The 19,570-nt window shown below is 38.7% G+C and overlaps 1 protein-coding gene across 2 annotated transcripts in view; it reads left to right on the forward strand.

The window, feature by feature from the left end:
- KCNAB1 (potassium voltage-gated channel subfamily A regulatory beta subunit 1) overlaps window positions 1–17,985 on the forward strand; it is a 420,463-nt gene extending 402,478 nt beyond the window's left edge. For both annotated transcript variants that reach the window (XM_089675388.1, XM_089675389.1), the window contains exon 14: window positions 13,864–17,985. In XM_089675388.1, coding sequence (XP_089531514.1) covers window positions 13,864–13,953 — 90 coding nt within the window. In that variant the 3' untranslated portion in view covers window positions 13,954–17,985. The remainder of the gene's footprint in view (window positions 1–13,863) is intronic.
- The last annotated feature ends 1,585 nt before the right edge of the window (window positions 17,986–19,570 follow it).

The raw sequence follows: 19,570 nt of genomic DNA on the forward strand, positions 1-19,570 counted from the left end.
TGTCAATTATATCTCATTTTTGTCGGTTCTTCCTGTGAGGTGGATGTGGGGGAGATGTCATGTTGTGTTATCAGACCTCTTTGCTCACTTGATTTAAAAAAAAAAACAATTTGCCCCAAAAATTACATTCTTTTGAATCACTTAATAACTGCAGCTCAGGCTTGTATCCCAAATCTTTACAAGTACACTATTAAGAAATAGCACTCCAGAGTGAACAATATCATGGCAATGGAACATTATAATGTCTAATTTGAGAGATCACTTATGAATTTTAAAGGACAGTGTTTTAATGGAGGATATTCATTAGCTCCCCAGAGTACTCTCACATTTGTAGGCTTTCATATGATTAAGTGCTGATATTATAACTCGGGAATCCTGTAGGCTTGAATCCAACAGCCAGCTCCAAGGAATCAATTAGACAGTGTTTTTTAACATTGCTTCTAAAAATGGCAGGGTGTCTTGTTTTAAGTTTCTCCCTTTTTCCCCTTAACTACAGGCTTCTGCTTTTTATTTTAATCTTTCCTGCTCTCCTAAGGGCTCATGTACACAGGGTGTTTGAAAATCTTTTCTGAATGCTGGAAACTGCCAGAAAACATAGGTTAAAAATGTCAGTTTGGATGTGTTTACCTACCGCGTTTAGCCGCGTTTATTTGCGTTTGCGTTTTGAAGCGTTTTTAAAAGATAACCTCAGGAGACCCTCCCAAATGCCCAGAATGCACTGAAAATTAGTAACTAATTAACTATTTCAGACAGAGAGAGCAAAAGCAGAGAACACTACTTCCTGATGGGCGTTGCAACTGTAGCAAAAGTGGCTCGTGAAACATACTTGGCACTGTGGAAGGAGCTACATAGTGCTATAATGCCTCCGGATGCATTCTTTTTTTTGATGTGTTCCAGTACAGTTCTGTACAGAAATAATGCAACATTTTTTCCTACACCTGGAACTGATTGCACTGGTGTACTAGGTCAATTGAATACATGGAAAACGCTGTGCATGCATTTCTGATGAAGAAAAAAAGCACTGAACAGCATCTGGATATGGACCAGCCCAAAATGTGTCTAAATGCAAACGCGCATTAACGCGTTTACACACGGTTACAAGTGTTCGGTGTTGGAAACAGTGGTAAACTCTACTCCTGACTGTGATTTTTGTGCTTTGAAAAAAATGCCAGTAACCTCAACTGCCTGTAAACTACTGTAAATGACTATGTGTACATGGACACATAGGAAAACATAAAGGAGAGTTCAGGAGCTGCTGAAAAAAATGTACAACTGATCCTAAACTTCAGTTTAGCAGCTGCAGTGTACATGAGCCCTAACACAGTTTCTCCACAGATACTGAATAAATGTAGCATTGTCCTGTGCCTGATTGTATAAGACACTTCTACTGTTTTTTATTCGTGTCACTTTTTTTTTTTTTATTTCTTCCTTGATAACAAAGATAAACCATTAGTTTACATAATCCCTTAAAATGTACCAAACTGAAATATCCATTTTATTAAGACTGTCCCTTTAAATCTTTAAACGACTTCACTTCACTTCTGGATTTTATGTACCAAATATATTGCATAGAGCAATGATGTGCAATTATTGGAAATCAGCCTTTCCTCCAAGCAATTGCAGCCATACTATTTTTTGGTACCATACTATCTTCAAAGAGGTTTAGCCACAGCAAATTATTTTCTGTATTTATTTTACACAGTTCTATGTAGCCACTCACATCACTCCCTTTGCCCCATGGAAACTCCCAATCTAATGATACTACATACGCACCCTCACTATGGCCTATTTTTATGCCGATAGCAGAAGTAAATATTTAGTATATCGTAGGAATTCAAACATTACGTAGCTGGTTGTCCATAGTCTAGAGAACAAATGGCAGACATCTGACAACCTATCAATCATGTGAAAGTTGGAATAGAAGCACTGTGGAGGTAAGCAGAAGAATAATGTATTCAAGTCATTTAAAGTGATAATAAACTAAAAAAATGTTTTGCTTAAAAAAAAAGAGGGTATTGCACAGAGCAATCCCATACTTGCTCTTCTGGAGTCCCCTGCCAGAGCTCTGCACTCCTTCACTTCTGCGTGTTCCCCCATAGCAAGCCAAGGCTGTCTGCATCAACAGACACACACAGCATGGCTTGTCCAGACCCCCACTCTCGCCTCACAGGATTTGACTGACTGCAGCAGGAGCCTATGGCCCCCGCTGATCTCACACTTTGGCTAGAAGAGTTTCTTAATTATCAGCATTGTTTAGTAAGGAGCCTAATTTAATTTTACACAAAACAAACTTGTTTTAAAACCTCCTTGTTACCTTAATTAAGATTTTGTGTCTTTCCCCTTGTGACCATCTCCTTTTAATGTGGTGAGGGCCGTCAAGGATTACACTGTTCAACAAATTTTTATTTTTTGCCAGTTTTGGAAACAAAAGGATCCATTTCTTAATGAATTTCACATTCTGAGTTCAAATATAACAATAAAATTTGTCAATTGGCTCTAGTTTTTCTGTAAACGGAAAGTTTTCTACTATAGGCGTAATGACTACATAATGCACAATAATTATATACTGTAGATAGATGTCTTTTCACAAATATAAAGCAAGTGATATTGACTACATAACAAAGCCTAAATAGCATAATATATTGCATAGGATTACCAAGAAAAATTATAGCCATAAGCTAAGTTGAATCATTTTAATACTTAGGATTCTCACTAGTTTTGTCTTCAGTTTGTGTCGGTTTTGCTTCTCTTGGCTTTTCTCTTGTATTCGAGGAAAGGGCTATCTCTTACAACTGCACGTGACTACACGCTTCAGGTTCTTCCTCACTTGACTCAACCACGAAGGATTCTGGTGCTTTAGGAATTGGTAGCCCCTCTCCATGAGGAACTGGACGTATTGCCGATGGAATATTTGGATAGTGCACAGATAACTTTTTCTTCTTATTTAGCCCTTTTACAATTGGAGGCACCATACAAAAGTAACAATTACTAACATGATCTGTTGGCTCTCTCCAAATCATTGGCACAGCGAAAGGTATAGATGCCTTTTTTCCATTCAACCATTGCTCCAGTGCCGTCCCACAAGAATTGCAGCATATATGTGGTGCCCAGCTCTTGTCCTGGTCTCCTATCTTGCAGCCAAAATACAAGTTGTAGGCTTTCCTAATCATTCCTGTTATCCTCCTTTTTTTTGTGAGATAAAAGTTATTTCACCGCAGATATAGCAGAAATTATCTGCTTTATTCACACAAGTTCGAGGCATTACTGAGTAGCCTATATAAGCATAAAACGAAATGTAAAGACGCTGTCGAACTACAATCAGCTACAGATACTGCAGCTTTTATGCAGTGAAGTGATGCAATTAAAGGCTAATATTGCATCATCTCAGTATACATGCAATTTTCTATTGGTCACCAGTATCAATTGCGCAATATGCAGCTGAAGTTGCATCATAATTTTGAATGGCTTACGTCATTAGATGGGTGAATATATCATGGAAACTAGAGCCAATCAACATTTTTTAGGGTCATTTTCGTTTTCAGCACCCCAAAATTATGTAAGATTAGCTAATTTTATGCCCAAAACTTTTTACCTGTTGAACAGTGATAAGTATAAGATAATTATCTTCTAACCACTGCTTCTCTTAAACAGACAGATTTGTAGCTTGTTATTTCGGAAGGTCCTTCCAGATCCATTATTTCTCAGTGGATTTGACAGGTTACTGTGCAGTCTACATGTTGCGTGATAAAGTGGCTTTTGCTGCCAGAGCTGTTTTTGTGGTCTTTTTAAAAAATTTTTGGCCTGAAGATTGTTTATTTCTAAATATATTTTCTAAAAGCAAAGACCCTGGAGAATAAAATGTTTGTAGTTCCAAAGTTTTATGTCACACGATATCAATGCAATTATTTTTCAAGTGCAAATTTTCAGTAGAAAATACACTAAAGTTCATTTAAGAGCGCACAAACACAACATATAATCCATTTTTGGTCAAATAAGAGGTTGTGTTAAGTAAATAAATAGCCAAAGTGGCAAACCTTAAAATTGTATGCACACCTGACATGGCAACAAACTTTGTTACCGAAACATTTCCAATAGGTGATGATTTGAAGTGGTAGTAAACTTGCCCTAAAAAAGAAAAAAAAATCTGCCTACAAGGTAATGTCATAGTGTGCTAGTATGTATTGCATACTAGCACGTTATGAAGGACTTACCTTAGAACAAAGCCTTCTAGCAGCGTGCTATCGCTGCTGACTTCCATCTTCACTCGGTCTTCCTTCTGGGTTCACAGGCTCTGGCAGCCTGATTGGCAGAGTTGCAATGACATCACCCCTGTGCATGTGTGCAGCAGTCTCGGTCATGGCACAGAGCTCTGAAGGAACAGCGCGGTGATGTCACTGGCTGCAGGGACACTGAGTATCTCCTAAAAGGTGCATGTTTAGGAGATTCCTTGTACCTACAGGTAGTCTTTAATATAAGCTTACCTGTAGGTACAAGTGTCCAGTGGGAGTTTGAGACGCTCTTAGTTTTCATTGGTTTAGAGTTAAGCATGAATAATGACCCTAGAATTGTTGCTCTCACTTCTGTGTGCACAGCAATATGTACCGTGTATCACTATCAGTGTTTCGGTACATAAGCACCCCCAATGCATGTTTACATTTGTATGTGAGTGTACATAGGGATGGGGGGGGCTCAAACATTTTTTTTTTTGGGGGAGGGGTTAAGTGCATGGGTGTTACTACCAGGGGTCTGTATAGTCGCCCGAATGCTTGTACCTTGTCAGACTTACATAAAATTCCGGCAGCTGTAGCAGCCAGAACTGTGTGTGAAATCCCCTTGTTGCTGCTGCCAACATGTAACATACAGCAACATGTACACATACAACAGAAAGGGTAAGGGACACTCCAGTAGAGCAGTCAGGGGTGTATTTACCACAGGGAAAACAAGGCATTTACCTAGGGCAGCATTTTTTAGGGGGGCAGCACTATCCCCCGGAAGAAGGGACATAAGCAGCATGGGGACCAGTTGAGATCCGATAGAGGCTGTGGGCTGCTTGATGGTGTATGCAGAGCCCAGCTGTTGTTCCTGGGGATGGCCAGAGTTGCTGGGAGGGTTGTTAGTGGAAGGCTCTCTTGGGTGGGGGGGTGTCCAATTTCTGTGTTGCCTAGGGCAGCATAAAACCTAAATACACCGATGAGAACAGTGAGTACTTCTTTAGTTTTTGGACATCAGTCTTCTTTTTCTCAGATCTGTAAGGCTACATCCTGCTCTTGTGTTTACACATTCTCTAAGTTTTACAAAGTCGATGTATCTACTTCTGCAGATGCTAGTTTTGGCTGAAATATTCTACAGGCTGCTTATTATTGCCCTTGTTTTCACCTTGTGGTTTTTTTGCATTTTTTTTTTTTTTTTTGGTGTGCTTGCCCCTTTGTTTGGACTGCTTTTGAACATCCCTTGTTATCCATAAAGCTGTGTACCTTAATGGAGTATAAAGAAAATAGGGTTTTTGGATTCACCATAAAATCTTTTTCTCCATTGAGGGACATACAGTTGCAAGAAAAAGTATGTGAACCCCTTGGGATTACTTGGAGTTTTGCATGAATTGGGCATAAAATGGGCACTGAACATCATCTAAGTCCCAACAATAGAAGAACACAGTCTGCTGAACATAATACTACACAAACATTAGATGTTGCCATGGTTTAATTGCACATAACATGTAAACATTCACAGTGCAGGGAGGAGAAAGTATGTGAACCTTTGGACTTAATAACTGGTTGACCCTCCTTTGGCCGCAATAACCTCAACCAAACGTTTCCTGTAGTTGCAGATCAGACCTGCACAACGATCTGGAGTAATTTTGGACCACTCCTCTTCACAAAACTGTTTCAGTGTTGCAATATTCTTGGGATGTCTGGTGTGAATCGCTCTCTTAAGGTCATGCCACAGCATTTCAATTGGGTTGAGGTCAGGACTCTGACTGGGCCACTCCAGAAGGCGTATTCTGTGCTGTTGCAGCCATTGTTTTGTTGAATTACTTGTATGCTTTGGGTCATTGTCCTGTTACATCACCCATCCTCTGCGGAGCTTCATTTGGCGGACAGATGGTCGTACGTTTTCCTGCAAAATGTCTTGATAAACTCTGGAATTCATTTTCCCATCAATGACAACAATCCGTCCAGGCCCTGAGGCAGCAAAGCAGCCCCAAACCATGATGCTCCCTGCACCATGTTTTACAGTGGGGATGAGGTTTTGATGTTGGTGTGCTGTGCCTTTTTTTCTCCATACATAGTGTTGTGTGTTCTTCCCAAACAACTCAATCTTGGTTTCATCTGTCCACAGTATATTTTGTCAGTAGTGCTGTGGAACATCCAGGTGCTCTTTTGCAAACTTCAAACGTGCTGCAATATTCTTTTTGGACAGCAATGGCTTCCTCCGTGGTGTCCTCCCATGTACTCCATTCTTGTTTAATGTTTTCCTTATTGTAGATGTGTCAACAAAAATGTTAGCATGTGCCAGAGATTTCTGTAGGTCTTTAGCTGACACTCTGGGATTCTTCTTTACCTCATGCAGCATTCGGCGCTGTGCTCTTGCAGTTATTTTTACAGGATGACCATGCCTAGGGAGAGTAGCAACAGTGCTAAACTTTCTCCATTTGTAGACAGTCTGTCTTACCGTGGACACATGAACGTCAAGGCTTTTGGAGATACTTTTGTAACCCTTTCCAGCTTCATGCAAGTCAACAATTCTTGATCGTAGGTCTTCTGAGAGCTCTTTTCTGCGAGGCATGGTTCACATCAGACAGTGCTTCTTGAAACCAGTAAACCCAAAACAGGTGTGTGTTTTTTAAGGGCAGGACAGCTGTCAGCAACACATCCAATATCATCACACTGATTGGAGTAAAGGTTGGCTCACTCCTGGCTCCAATTAGCTCTGGGAGAAGTCATTAAGCTAGGGCCTCACATACTTTTTCCTCCCCGCACTGTGAATGTTTACATGTTATGTGCAATTAAACCATGGCAACATCTAATGTTTGTGTAGTATTATGTTCAGCAGACTATGTTCTTCTATTGTTGTGACTTAGATGACGTTCAGAGTACATTTTATGCCCAATTCATGCAAAACTCCAAGTAATCCCAAGGGGTTCACATACTTTTTCTTGCAACTGTAGCTTTATCTTCTTTGGACTGCTTGCTACAACTGAGCATGTGTGAGGTCAGAGAGGTTTTAGCCTCCAGTTTCTTTGCAATGCAGTGTTTATTGCTCCTGTAGGAGGTAGGATAACATATAGTTGGTTACTATCCATAAATCTGTCCCTCTCAATGGGCCCTGAGAAATGGATTCAGTATAACAATCCTATGTTCACCTATTCTGGCCCTATAATAGGAGTCCTCAATGAAAATATGCTGTATATTTGCTGCATCTTGTTAGCCTATTACATATATATGTGTTTCTGCACAAGCTGCTCAAAAAAGAACGATAAATGTGCAAATTTCACATCTTCTTCCTGTGTTCCCATTCATTAGACGACGGAAATACGCTTGCAAATATTCCCTTTGTTGTATCTTATATGATGCTGTTGCTCACCAGCTAGGCCCGACAAGCTTTACATTCCTGCCCTTTATTCTCCGATGAAGTCTGCCACAGAAAATGTGTTAAATAAATCCTCAAATGAGAACAGGCTACATTGTCAGAACAAGATCACCATGCGTAGACTGACTATTCCATGAATTCCCTCTACTACAGAAGCAGTAACTGTGTGCAATCATTATGCCTCATTATCAATATAACAAAAGGTGTGGGAAAAAACAACCTGGAATAATGTATTGTTTACAAATACATTGGGGAAATGAAACCGCAACACCTACATAAGATTTATAGATGATTTTGATCAACATTGGAAAACTATTAAATACCATGTTATACCAGCAATAAATTAATATATTTGAAATCATTTGGATTGTTTGTTATTTTGTGCTACTCATTTTATCCAGCTAAAAAATATTAATATGGATTCTGCGTGTAGCAATATTTATTTATTATGATAGGAATTGAACTGAAAATAGGTTTAATGATCTTTAAGAAAAAGCTATTGCAGGCCTATATCATTTGGACAGTCAGTTCCTCAAGCCTGCTGATATCTCACCGTAATAGCTTTGCCGATGTGTTAAACCAGTTTGATTGGGGTCAGATCAGCTGGTCATTGTGTTTTATATCCAATGGTTGTCTAGCGGTAGCTGCACTATGAACTTAATTATTAGCATGCTAAAAAATGAAATTTGCAACTATGTTCATAAAAATTGTAACCGAAAGTTTACATTTTTATCATCTTTAACTACTTCTCTACCTGGCCAATTGTGGCATTTCTCTCCTACATGTAAATATCTGCATTTTTTTTTATTTTTGCTAGAATATTACTTAGAACCCCCAAACATTATACATATTTTTAACAAAAGCCCTAAAGAATAAAATGGTGAGTTTTTGCGAATTTTGTTGTCTCGCGGTATTTGTGCAGCGGTTTTTCAAATGCAATTTTTATGTAAAAAATACAATTGAATGAATTTTAGTGCACATAAAAACAATATAATACTAAAAAATTATCATAAAATATAAAAGAAGATGTTCCGCCGAGTAAACCTAACATGTCATGCTTTAAAATTGTGTATGCCCATAGAATGGGGCAAAACAATAGTACACATTTACACAGAAGGTCTGGTACTAGAATTATAGCTCTCGCTATAACGTTTTTGGCAATACCTCACATGTGTGGTGTGAACACCATTTACGTATGAGTGCATAACCTACATATGAGTTTGCCTTTGCACTCGAGTATAGGGGGTCGGGGTGCTGTAAAACGTTTTATTATTTTATTTTATTAGTTTATTTTATTTTTACACTGTCCCTTTAAATTTTTTTACAACTTTTCTTGCTATCACAAAGAATGTAAACATCCCTTCAGATAGCAATGACCAGTGACAGGTACTCTTTATTGAGAGATCTGGGGTCTATTAGACTCCAGATTTGTCCTATGCCTTTAAAAGCATATGATCCCACCAAGATTGGCGGGATCAGATGATTTTGAAAACCAAAAATGGTTTTGATTACATCCAGCGAAAGCATAAGTCACAAAATACTCATTTCATTTGGTTTCTTATACCATAGAGATGATCAGGGGCATTTCAGTCCCCGTTCAGCTCTGTGGTAAGCCGGCAGAAGTACGGCTTCAGGCTGTGGGTTCCACAATGGGATGGGTAGCGTGGGAAGGCACCGGAGAGCCTCAGGGAGGAAGGGGCACCCCTCCCGCCACTTGTAAAAGCAATCCAGCGGCTAATTACATTACAGAGCATCATTGGCTGAAGGCACCATCCTGGTATCTCCACTCAAAGTCCAGGATGTCATATGATCTCCTATGGGCGGGAAGTGGTTAGGGATCAGCATCAAATAGAGAGCATCTCTAAGTCCTAAGCTGGCCATACAGTAGTGTGTGAGTTTTAGCAGGTTCCTGATGAACCGATCAAAACTTTATGGGCGGTCCTGTCAGCTCCCTCCTGCCCAACATTATAATTAAAAATTAAAGGGCCAGGCAGAAAATTGTAGGGATATTTTAGGCTAAATTTAGATGTGCTGCAGCCCTTCCTTCCCCCCTGAAAAGCAATCCGTAGTGGATTGCTTTGAGAGGCATTTAAGAGACAATGAGAAGGCACTATGTTACCTCCTCACCAGCTGTTTTAACCACTACAATACCGGGAACTTCCCATCCTGCCTAGGCCAGTTTTCGGCTTTCAGTGTTGTCACACTTTGAATGACAATTGTGCAGTCATGCAGCACTAATAAAAAAACTAACACAGATAAAAAAAATTTTAATCATTTATTTCACACAATAACTAACACAGATAAAAAAAAATGTATCATTTATTTCACACAAATAGAACTTTCTTTTGGTGGTATTGAATCACCGCTGAGTGTTTTATTTTTTGTTAAATAAACTTTTGCAAAAAAACTGCATTTTTCTTTGGTTCTGTTATACAATTTTGCAAATAAATAACCTTTCTTCATAAATTTAGGTGAGATGTATTCTGTTACATTTCTTTGGTCAAAATACCCCAAATTAGTTTTTTAGTCTGTAGGAGTATATATATTTGACAATCAATCAATGTACTGACGGCCAATCTCATTTCTTGAGGCCTGAAAAGGCCAGGATAGTACAAATACCCCCTAAATGACCCATTTTTGGAAAATATACAGTCCAAGATATTTAGTAAGAGGCATGGCGAGTTTTTTCAAAGTTATACATTTTTGTTAAAATATTTAGGAAAATGAAGAAATTAAAAAAAAATTCACAATTTGTTTTTTTTTTCTACATATGGTCATCAGTCCAGTGTTATTATATAACTGGTGTGGTGGTGAACAGGGACACTGGTGACAGTATGTAAAAAAACTAATAATAACAATAATTACATTTTTATGTTTTTCAATTTTTTCTTTATTTATTATTTTTTTTCTTTTTTAACAATTATTTCAACACACTGCGACTATAGCAATACAATGTTACCATAGTAACATTGAACTACTCTGGGCAAGTGATCAGGATTTTTTTTTTTTTTACACATTGTGTTTGCTAATACCAATGTATTTCATTGACATTTGCAACCATTGTTACTAAATGAAACTGATTCATTCAGTCTTTTGTTGTGATTAGCTGTGAATGGGAAAAATCTCATCACAGGATACAGATGGGTTGTGAATGGTCCTGCCTGTACCATGTGACTGCTTTGACCAATTGGCATGAAAGGAAGCCATCCATTATATACAATTGTCATGTGATCTGCTGTGATTGGTCACAATGGTCACATGACACTGGCAATGGGTCGGTGTAGTGATCTGTCATCGGCTGTGTCCCGTAAACACAGCCGGTGACAGATCGCACTGCTGCACGGCCCCGCGGCTGCATGAACATCACCTTCTGATATGCCATCATTTAATGCCCACTCAGAAGGAGGAGTGTCCCACCCAGCTGTCCATCTGCTATAGACCGGGCGGGAAGGTGTTAACCAGGTAATTGTTGTCCCACAACCACATTCCGGGTATGTGTGCTGCTTCTTTGCTTTTTTCACTTGAATAGATCACATTTGGCAGACAGTACTGAGGTCAAGGGGATAATTTTTGCAACACTTTCGGCACATGGACCACTCGTCCAGCTGCCTTTGCAGCTTAAAGCACATCTGTTTTCACTGCCCTACCCCTGCAAGTGTAAGCTTCATGCCTATGTTTATTGATGGCTAAAGCAGAAAATATTAAGGTTTACGGGCTTGTTTCAGCTACAAAGCAATTTTCAGCCTCCAGCTTATTTGGCCACCCATACAGGCTCTCAGCTTGTTCAGTCAGTCTTACTGACTAGATAATGGCCCACTTTATGCCAGATTTATGCCAGATGTTGGTTTGGTTAGGGTACCCATCTGTTAGGGCCAGATAGACTTGGATAAGCACCCCAGCAGCAGTTACCTCCACAGGAGCCCTACGAACTCTGGACTCTCCCTTTTGTTGACCAAACCCATCTGTTCCCAATCGGATTGCTGTACTGGGCTGCCTGTTCTGAACTGTCACATACTCTTTTACTGAAAAAAATGGCTGTCCTTGTTTCATTTTTACAGTGGCAGACTGTGCTTTGTCACACATAATCTGGACAAAGTCCTTAAATACAAGACTTTCATCGATTAAAGATATGATTTGTTTTCTACATCATTTTCTTTTTGTGTTTTGAAATCATCATTGAAATACATGTCAGATACATCAGTCCTAGGGGCGGACTGACAACTCATGGGGCCCCCGGGCAATAGGGGATCATGGAACCCCTGTGTCCTTGCACAAACTCAAAATAGCCTATGAAAAAGGTACCAGGGACATCTCATGGGGCCCCCTACTGGCCCCAGGCCCTCGGGCAGTGCCCGAGTTTCCAAATGGTCAGTCCGCCCCTGATCAGTCCTATTCAGTATCAATAAAAACAACAATAACAGTTTTTTAATTACTTTTCCAAGCATGCGTAGCATCAACAAATTAATCTATGAAATACAGCATATGCTTGCTGGTCTATTAAAAACCAATAAACATTTATATTGTAAAGCGCTGAGCAAACTGTTGGTGCTATATAAATCCTGTATAATAATAATAATTTTATGTTCTGGTACCATATTAAAACCAAAGTGTTGGATCAGAATTAAGAGAAATGAAGCATTATAGAAGATCAATCATCTTCTGATTTGCCTACGAATACAAAGTTCTTATCTGCACCATACAGTGCAGATTTCTAGTGAGTGGTATGCCTACTTCCCATAAAGCCATGGTGGTGACACCAGTTGTATTGTTTTACATTATGGAAGTCTTATAGTGGTTAGGAGTGTGATCCATACAGGATTTTGCTCTGCAAATTGGGTAACAAAGTGGATGTCTCTTGGCAGATAAAAAGATACAAATTAATACTGCTTAGTATTCATTAATACATCATTACATGTATTTATTTTTTAAATGCCCCTAGTGTAAATACCCAAATTTGACCTGTTATCATCCTCTTACAATCCACTGTACGGGGCTCAGGCTGGGATAGAAAGAAGCATGTGCTTACAAGGCACATGCTGATGAGCAAAGGAAACAGAGTGACAGAGAGACAATCTCATCACTGTGCTGCTTCTCTTTTAACTGTCCAATCACGGACTGGAAGTGGGTCCCTAACAGCCTGGGCTCAAAGGAACTGAGCTGCTATTTAACCCTGAGGACCGAGGACATCCAGTGGCAGAAAAGAATGTGACCTATATACAAAGAACTTGGAGCATAGCTCAAACCACCACCAAGCCTCCCTCTGCAGTCCAAAGCACAGATTTGGTGCTGGCTTTCGAACAAGCTCACCTAGGCTAGCAGAAGCAAATTGGAAAACAGAAGGTAGAAGTGCACACCAGAGCCCAGCCACTATACAGAAAGGTGAAGATATGTCTTCAGCATAAGCTCCTCCTGACTATTCCCTTCTGACGTATTTTGCCCCACCCATGGGGCATAATCATAGAGATATAGTGGATGGATTCCAGTGTACAGCAGTTCCACCTTCTGTCTTCCAATTGGCATAAAAGAAAATATTATATAAAGTCTAGAAGTTGTTTTTTTTTTTAAATGACTCTTTCATTTAAAGCCATCAGCCCCCGAAATATGTTGGTTTTGCATAACGTGTCTGACGCTTTTCTCCCTGCACACCAGCAATAAAAACTGTACAGAAATGAAAACAAAACAAATGTTTTTTTTCTTTAGTTATACTTCAATTCATCCAACGTATTCTACAGTACTCATAGTGTGTCATCTTATTAAAGCGGAACTACACTGAGCACCACGAACTGAAAACACTATTTAATTCAATTTTAATATTCAAAGGAAACTCCCCCATCCATCCATGTTTCCATGCTTTATTTTGTTAAGAAATCACTTTGAAAAACACCCCCAGCATTTCGGTACATGACCATCTTAAGTAAGGGCAGATGATTCATGTAGCATTTACTTCCTGGAAACCATTTGCCCTTAGCTCAGGCATGCAAGTGGGAAGGTGTGTTTAGCTGAGGAAACACTTCCACCCTCCTGAACTCTCCTGGGATGTATGACATACCTGTAATTTACCTAGGCCAGTAACCAGGAAGTAAATGAAGAAATGTAAAAAATAAAAGTTAAAACAAGTAAACATGATATACTTTCCTATCTGCTTACTAATGCTAGCAGCATAAAGATAAACAAAAAAAACAATGTTGATTGAGAGAGTGAAGTTCCAAGTTAATGGTACCTGCGTGGTATATCATTAAATGTTACTGCATTTCTTTGTTTCATTGTCCTTAGGTCCTTCCAAAGATGACATCACATATCGTGAATGAAGTTGACAACATTTTGGGAAACAAGCCATACAGCAAAAAGGACTACAGATCATAACCCACTGCATGAAGTGCAGACTGCATGGTTATAATAGTGCCCTGTATATAGTACTGGAAGCCTATGTTTAATGGATTCCCTTACTCCAGTACTTGTCATGACCAGAGATTGCTACCACTTGACTCCTAAAATTAGAAGCACATAAGAGAAACTCTAAAGTTTGACTATTCTTTGTACCTGTTTCTTAACATTTAACTTCATGCGTACTGCTTATGCTGGGATACTAAGAATGCCATTTTAATTTGGCAGGAGAGGTTCTAGGACTTTTCACATGGAAAGATTTTATAGAAGAAAGTTGTAATATGCAATATGTTTTATTACTAGATTGTCCTTCAGGGCCAGTGGTGAAAATACATGATGTAATATATCAGGAAACGGTTTAAAAAAAAACTATGCATCAGCCTCAGATATGATTATTATTACTTGTTCCTTTCGTTTGAAGAAAAAGCTTTCTGAATTACTAATACATGAAATGTAATAGTTCTGGTATATTTTAGTTACTGTCAGTTGTTATATTTACCCATGAATGGCACAGATACAAAGGAATGCTGGCTATGTTATAGATGTAAAGGAGTTCAGGAAGCCTTAAAGAACAACTGTTCCTTTCTACAACATGACATTTGATGAATGCAGCCCTCTGCCCTTCAGAGACAATCCACCTGGTCCAACACTCACCTTCTCCCTCAATCCTGTGATCTTCATTGTGCAGCTCAACCGTGTGCTTCACCGCCAGCTTCATTTCACCCTTCAGCATGCCTCAGCCCCATCTATTCCTATGTGGAGGTATACTTGTGCAGCTTCCATTGGTCTTGCAGAGTACAGCTTTCTACATCGAAATAAATGGCGCCATAAAGCACATTCATAAGCTGAGGAGGACATGGCAAGGACATTTCCAGAAGCAAGGCTGTGACAGTGAAGATCACAAGTGGGAATCAGACCAGGTAGGTTGCATGCATTACAGTGTAACTAATAGAAAAGAGTGGAGAGGGATTGGAACCACTTTATTTCTACTTATGGCCCTGCTAGTGAGATTTACCCTCTCTTTGGCCTTATTATCATTATCATCGCAAGTGAAAGTAAAAGTAAATTCCAAAGTCTGGCTTGACATCAGAACAGTAACAGAGGTGAAATCATCCAAAGGGGACACTAGTTCTGGTGATGTCCTAGAACTCCCTCACTGTGGAGGGATTTCCTCCCACTTTCTGTTTTGGCTTTGGAACAGGAAATGATTTGAAATCTTCACAATGGGACACAGATGGCAAAAAAAACCTAGTAAAGGTCAAACCCTTTCTTACTCTATCTAAAATAAAAAAAAAAAAATGTTTTGTCTTTACTTAGATTTTAAAGGACAGCTTGTACCAAAGATACAGTTGTCCTTCATTTCTAGATGAACTTTTTTAGATATATATGATGGTCAGATGGCAGGTCCTATTTTTTTCCTCTATATTGGTGCCAAAGGTACAGTCGTCCTATGTTTTATTTTTAAATTTATTTTCTACTATACTTACATAATGTTTCACTAAATACAGTTTTCTTAAGGGAATCATTTTTTGTGACTCGTGTTGCAAAGTTTCCAACCTGGAGATTGTTCCAATAACCCCTTGCAAGCTATGTTGCCTTCTCTCAGTTAGCAGCAGTGTTGTCAGCCAGCCTTGTACTCTTCTTTAGTTGGCTGTTTAGTTGGGCTGCTTATCAGGTTTAACAGATAGGCAGGCCAAAAGCCAAGTGAAGCTTGCAAAACATGCTGCTGCTATTTCAGGGCAGTGATTTACTGTTGTCATCCACCAACAGGAAGTGCTGCTTTTGCAATAGTGCTGAGTTAACTTTCCAACAGACGTCAGCTTGCAGCAAGGTATGATTTTTATACTGTGCAGAAGCCATCCGCACAGGGTATACATAGTATATAAAGAAAAAATTCTCTGAGTTCAGCTTCAAAAAAACTATATACCTTTAAACTATCCTTAATCCAGTAGAAAATTGTATTAGATAGGACTCTTTCCCTGTAATCATATTTTACTTTTCCAATTTAAGATTATACAAGGACCTGAAATTTTTTGTATTACAAATACAGATTTCCCATCTGTGACCAGAGTAACCCATTCCATCTTTTAAAATTTATATTAATCTGAGGTTTTTAAGGCACGGCCAAAGATTTGTTATAAAGATATTTAACGCTTGAAACCTACTTGAGAAACAACTTATCATACACAAGGCCACGTGAGCTTTGTGAGAAACAATAGGACCCTAAATATACCTTGCATGGTTTGCCCAGCTGACACATAGCTTGCTACTTCTAAAGCTTTGATTTAATTCATATTTATCAAAATAGTGCTGTGAAAAATGGAGGATATTTTGTCTTCTGTATTTATTATTGATGTCTAATTTTTAGTCTTTTACCCATATTAAAGAAAACCTATAGTAAGCATAAACTAAAGGCAAACATATGGCTAATCTCCAGTTAATAATCTGGAAGACTGCAACCCTTAACAGCTAATGCATAGTAAAGCTAACACTAGTATGTATTTTGAAGACTTTGCATGTGATACTTCTTATGATCAGTTAAAGGGTCATTCCACCTAAAGTGTGCAATTGTTAAACTTCCTGACAGTTTAGCAGTAAAATTTTTGCTCTTGAATATCTAAGCCTGAAAACCAGCCACTCGCTCTTGGATTTTGAATGTATTTCACATTATGGTGAAGGCAACACGAACAGTTGGAACTCTCCTTGGCAGGTGAGGAACTTGACCTTTAGCTGGAATGACCAATTAACCTTACTTCTACATAAAAATAAACTTTATATAAAAAAAGTATCTAATTAAAGGGCCAGTCCACGCAAAATTGATTTACCAGTTGTTTTATTTGACAGAGTTGAAACAATTCACAATGTCTTAAATGCCTTGGGAACTCTGTTGGTGAGAAATCTGTGCTTTAGTTCCTGGATCTGGACATCTGTGGCATTATTAGGAATGCAAGTACAATCAAAGCTGGGTGGGTACACCCTTAACTTCTAGATGGACAGGAACAAAGTTGGAATTCATGGCAGGGAGATCTTGCTATTGGGATATCCAAGAGATTTAAGATGAAAAGGGCCAACCTGCTCACCAGGCTATATCTATATTTAAAACATTGTTTTTGAGTGGACTGTCACTTTAATGCATGAATTAAAAAAGTATGCCTTTATAGACACTAATGCTTATAGATGTGAACTATAGATACATTAGAACCATATTTTTGTTTTCTGCATAGTCTCAATTTACATCTTATTTTTAGTTTTAATTACTTTCCTTTTCGTAATATTTACGCGTTCCAATAATTTACATTTATCATTGTAATGTGACCCGGGAAAATATAAGGTTTTCTTTGGTGTACCTCACTAAAAGCACAGTAGTATCCCCATCTATGTGTTAAAGATAAAAGCAAGAGCAGAACCAGTCAACATTTGTTTTTTGACATGGAGAAAGCACTTGGCTGGGTCAACATATGACTCAGAGTAAACACCTTTGTTCTTTAGTGTCTCTGGACATCCAGGAACAGAACAGGCCTGACTTACTACGAATAGGTTTCATCAAGTACTACAAGGAATGCAGCAGTAGTGTAGAGGTAAGCCAGTTAATATAACAGGTCTGTTGTGTTCAGAGACAGGCACCCATCTATAGCTGCACTTAGTCCACCATGCTGACACTGCAAAGGTCAGCTGTCATCAAAGAGCAGCACAAGAGCAAATTCCTGTGTGACAACAGGAAACCAGTATAAATCTGTTATCCAAATTAATATCATTGCTTACCTAACAGTGATTTCTTTTTCTTTTAATTATGCTAAATGGCAGAATTGTTGCACACAACTGCTGGTTTTATGAAGATACTAGAACTTCACTTTTGATATATTTTTTTCTTAAATGTACCTAATCTGTAAAATACAAGCAGATTTGGATGTACTGACTAATGTATAGACTACAGTATGGTATTTTTGATCATGTATATTTTATAAGAGAAGGAAGTTGGTGTAATTTCTAAGTAAAACATGTTTGCTGCAAGATCATGGCTATTTTTTATTTATTTCATGTCCTTATTCCTGTCCTGTATGTTATGCTTTTCTGGTATACAGTACACACTTAAATGCACACCAATATATGTCAAACCATTAAAAAGAGCAGTAAATCTACAATACATATTATTATTAGTAAAATGTATTCATTTGAAACCTGTTAAATCATCTACCTTCAGCACTGGCAGCAAAGAGTAGGCACTCTCAGGTGTTTGAACATTGGGTTCCTCCTCACTGTAAGCATTGCTGGAATGCCCAGGAGCTATAAAAATATGTGTTGGGAGTCCAGTTCACCCTATTTCTAAGCCTCTCTACCGGCCCATTACTATAATGGGTATCCTTTTTTTTAAAGACTCTGCATGTTCCAAAAAGTGCCTGTTGATCTGCCAGAAATGTACAAATTCCAGTTGTGGGTTATGAACTTGCAGCATTTTTGTGGATTAAGTGGTGACAGCTCTGCCCAGTTGTCTTTGTTAAACTACTCAATCACTCCTACTCCCTGATAAGGGGTTATCATTCTGTAGTCCAAGATAAGAACTAGGAGGGCTATTTGAGATAACATAGGGAGTGTACAGAGGACATAGGCCAGCTCTGAATTTCAAAACAATGTGACGAATGTGGTGTCAGACCCCTGCCCTTCTTCACCAACCTGTGACAAAAGACTGGTCAACCTCACTCTGTGCTGTCACTTACCGAACAATGGCACTCTCAGCCTTACCCTGCTCAAAGATTATCCAGCTTGCAAGACCACAATCTAGGTGCCAACAGACTGAGAGCAATTGTCACTGGGTTAAGTTAACTAAACAATTAACTCTTTAAACTGCCACCACCTGCATAAGGGCTTTGGAGACAGTTTTAGCACTTTTCAAAATATAGTTTAATAATGAAAAGGTAAAAATGATGCAAATAGAATATTACAAAACAAAGATATTACCAAGTAACAAAGAGACATCAAGCAACATAAAGATAAAGGGCTGAAAAATGAAGGATACTTGTTTCAGATTTCCAAGTCCTGTTTCAGCAGATTTCAGTCCATGGCTCTCATAACTTGACAGGTCTTCATTTGCTTGATGATAGACAAGAGTTCCCAAAATGTGGTTTGCATTCCACTTTTTATTCACATTAACGGGGGTGTTGACAGACCATCTGACCAATCATCCAGTCTAAGGGGTGGTTGCTGGGATGTCACTTTGTTTATGACCAAGCCCCAGATAGTTTGCTATAGGTATTAATATCTCTGAATACCTACAGATTACAGCCTGCTAATGTGCACATTTTTGTCCAGCATAAAATTAGCTTTGGAATGAATATAAATATGATAGTTTTCTGATGTCTACTTTACCTAGGAGGCTAAGGAATTCTATTTGTTCTCCATATTGTTTAATATAGGGGTGTTTAACTGAGGAAAGTAAATATGTCCTTACTATGGCTGTACTGTTATTATTTCATGAGTTATGACATATACTGAAGATATAGAGTTTTTGCTAATAACCTTTTAATCTGGAATGTAAATGGGCCATTCCCTTCAGCTGAGCTATTTACAACAGGGGATCTGTTAGTTCTCTGGATTGCCC

The sequence above is a fragment of the Staurois parvus genome, unplaced genomic scaffold, assembly GCF_062004578.1.
Source record: "Staurois parvus isolate SC_StPar_1 unplaced genomic scaffold, SC_StPar_1.0 ptg000155l, whole genome shotgun sequence".
Classification (NCBI taxonomy): Eukaryota; Metazoa; Chordata; class Amphibia; order Anura; family Ranidae; genus Staurois; species Staurois parvus.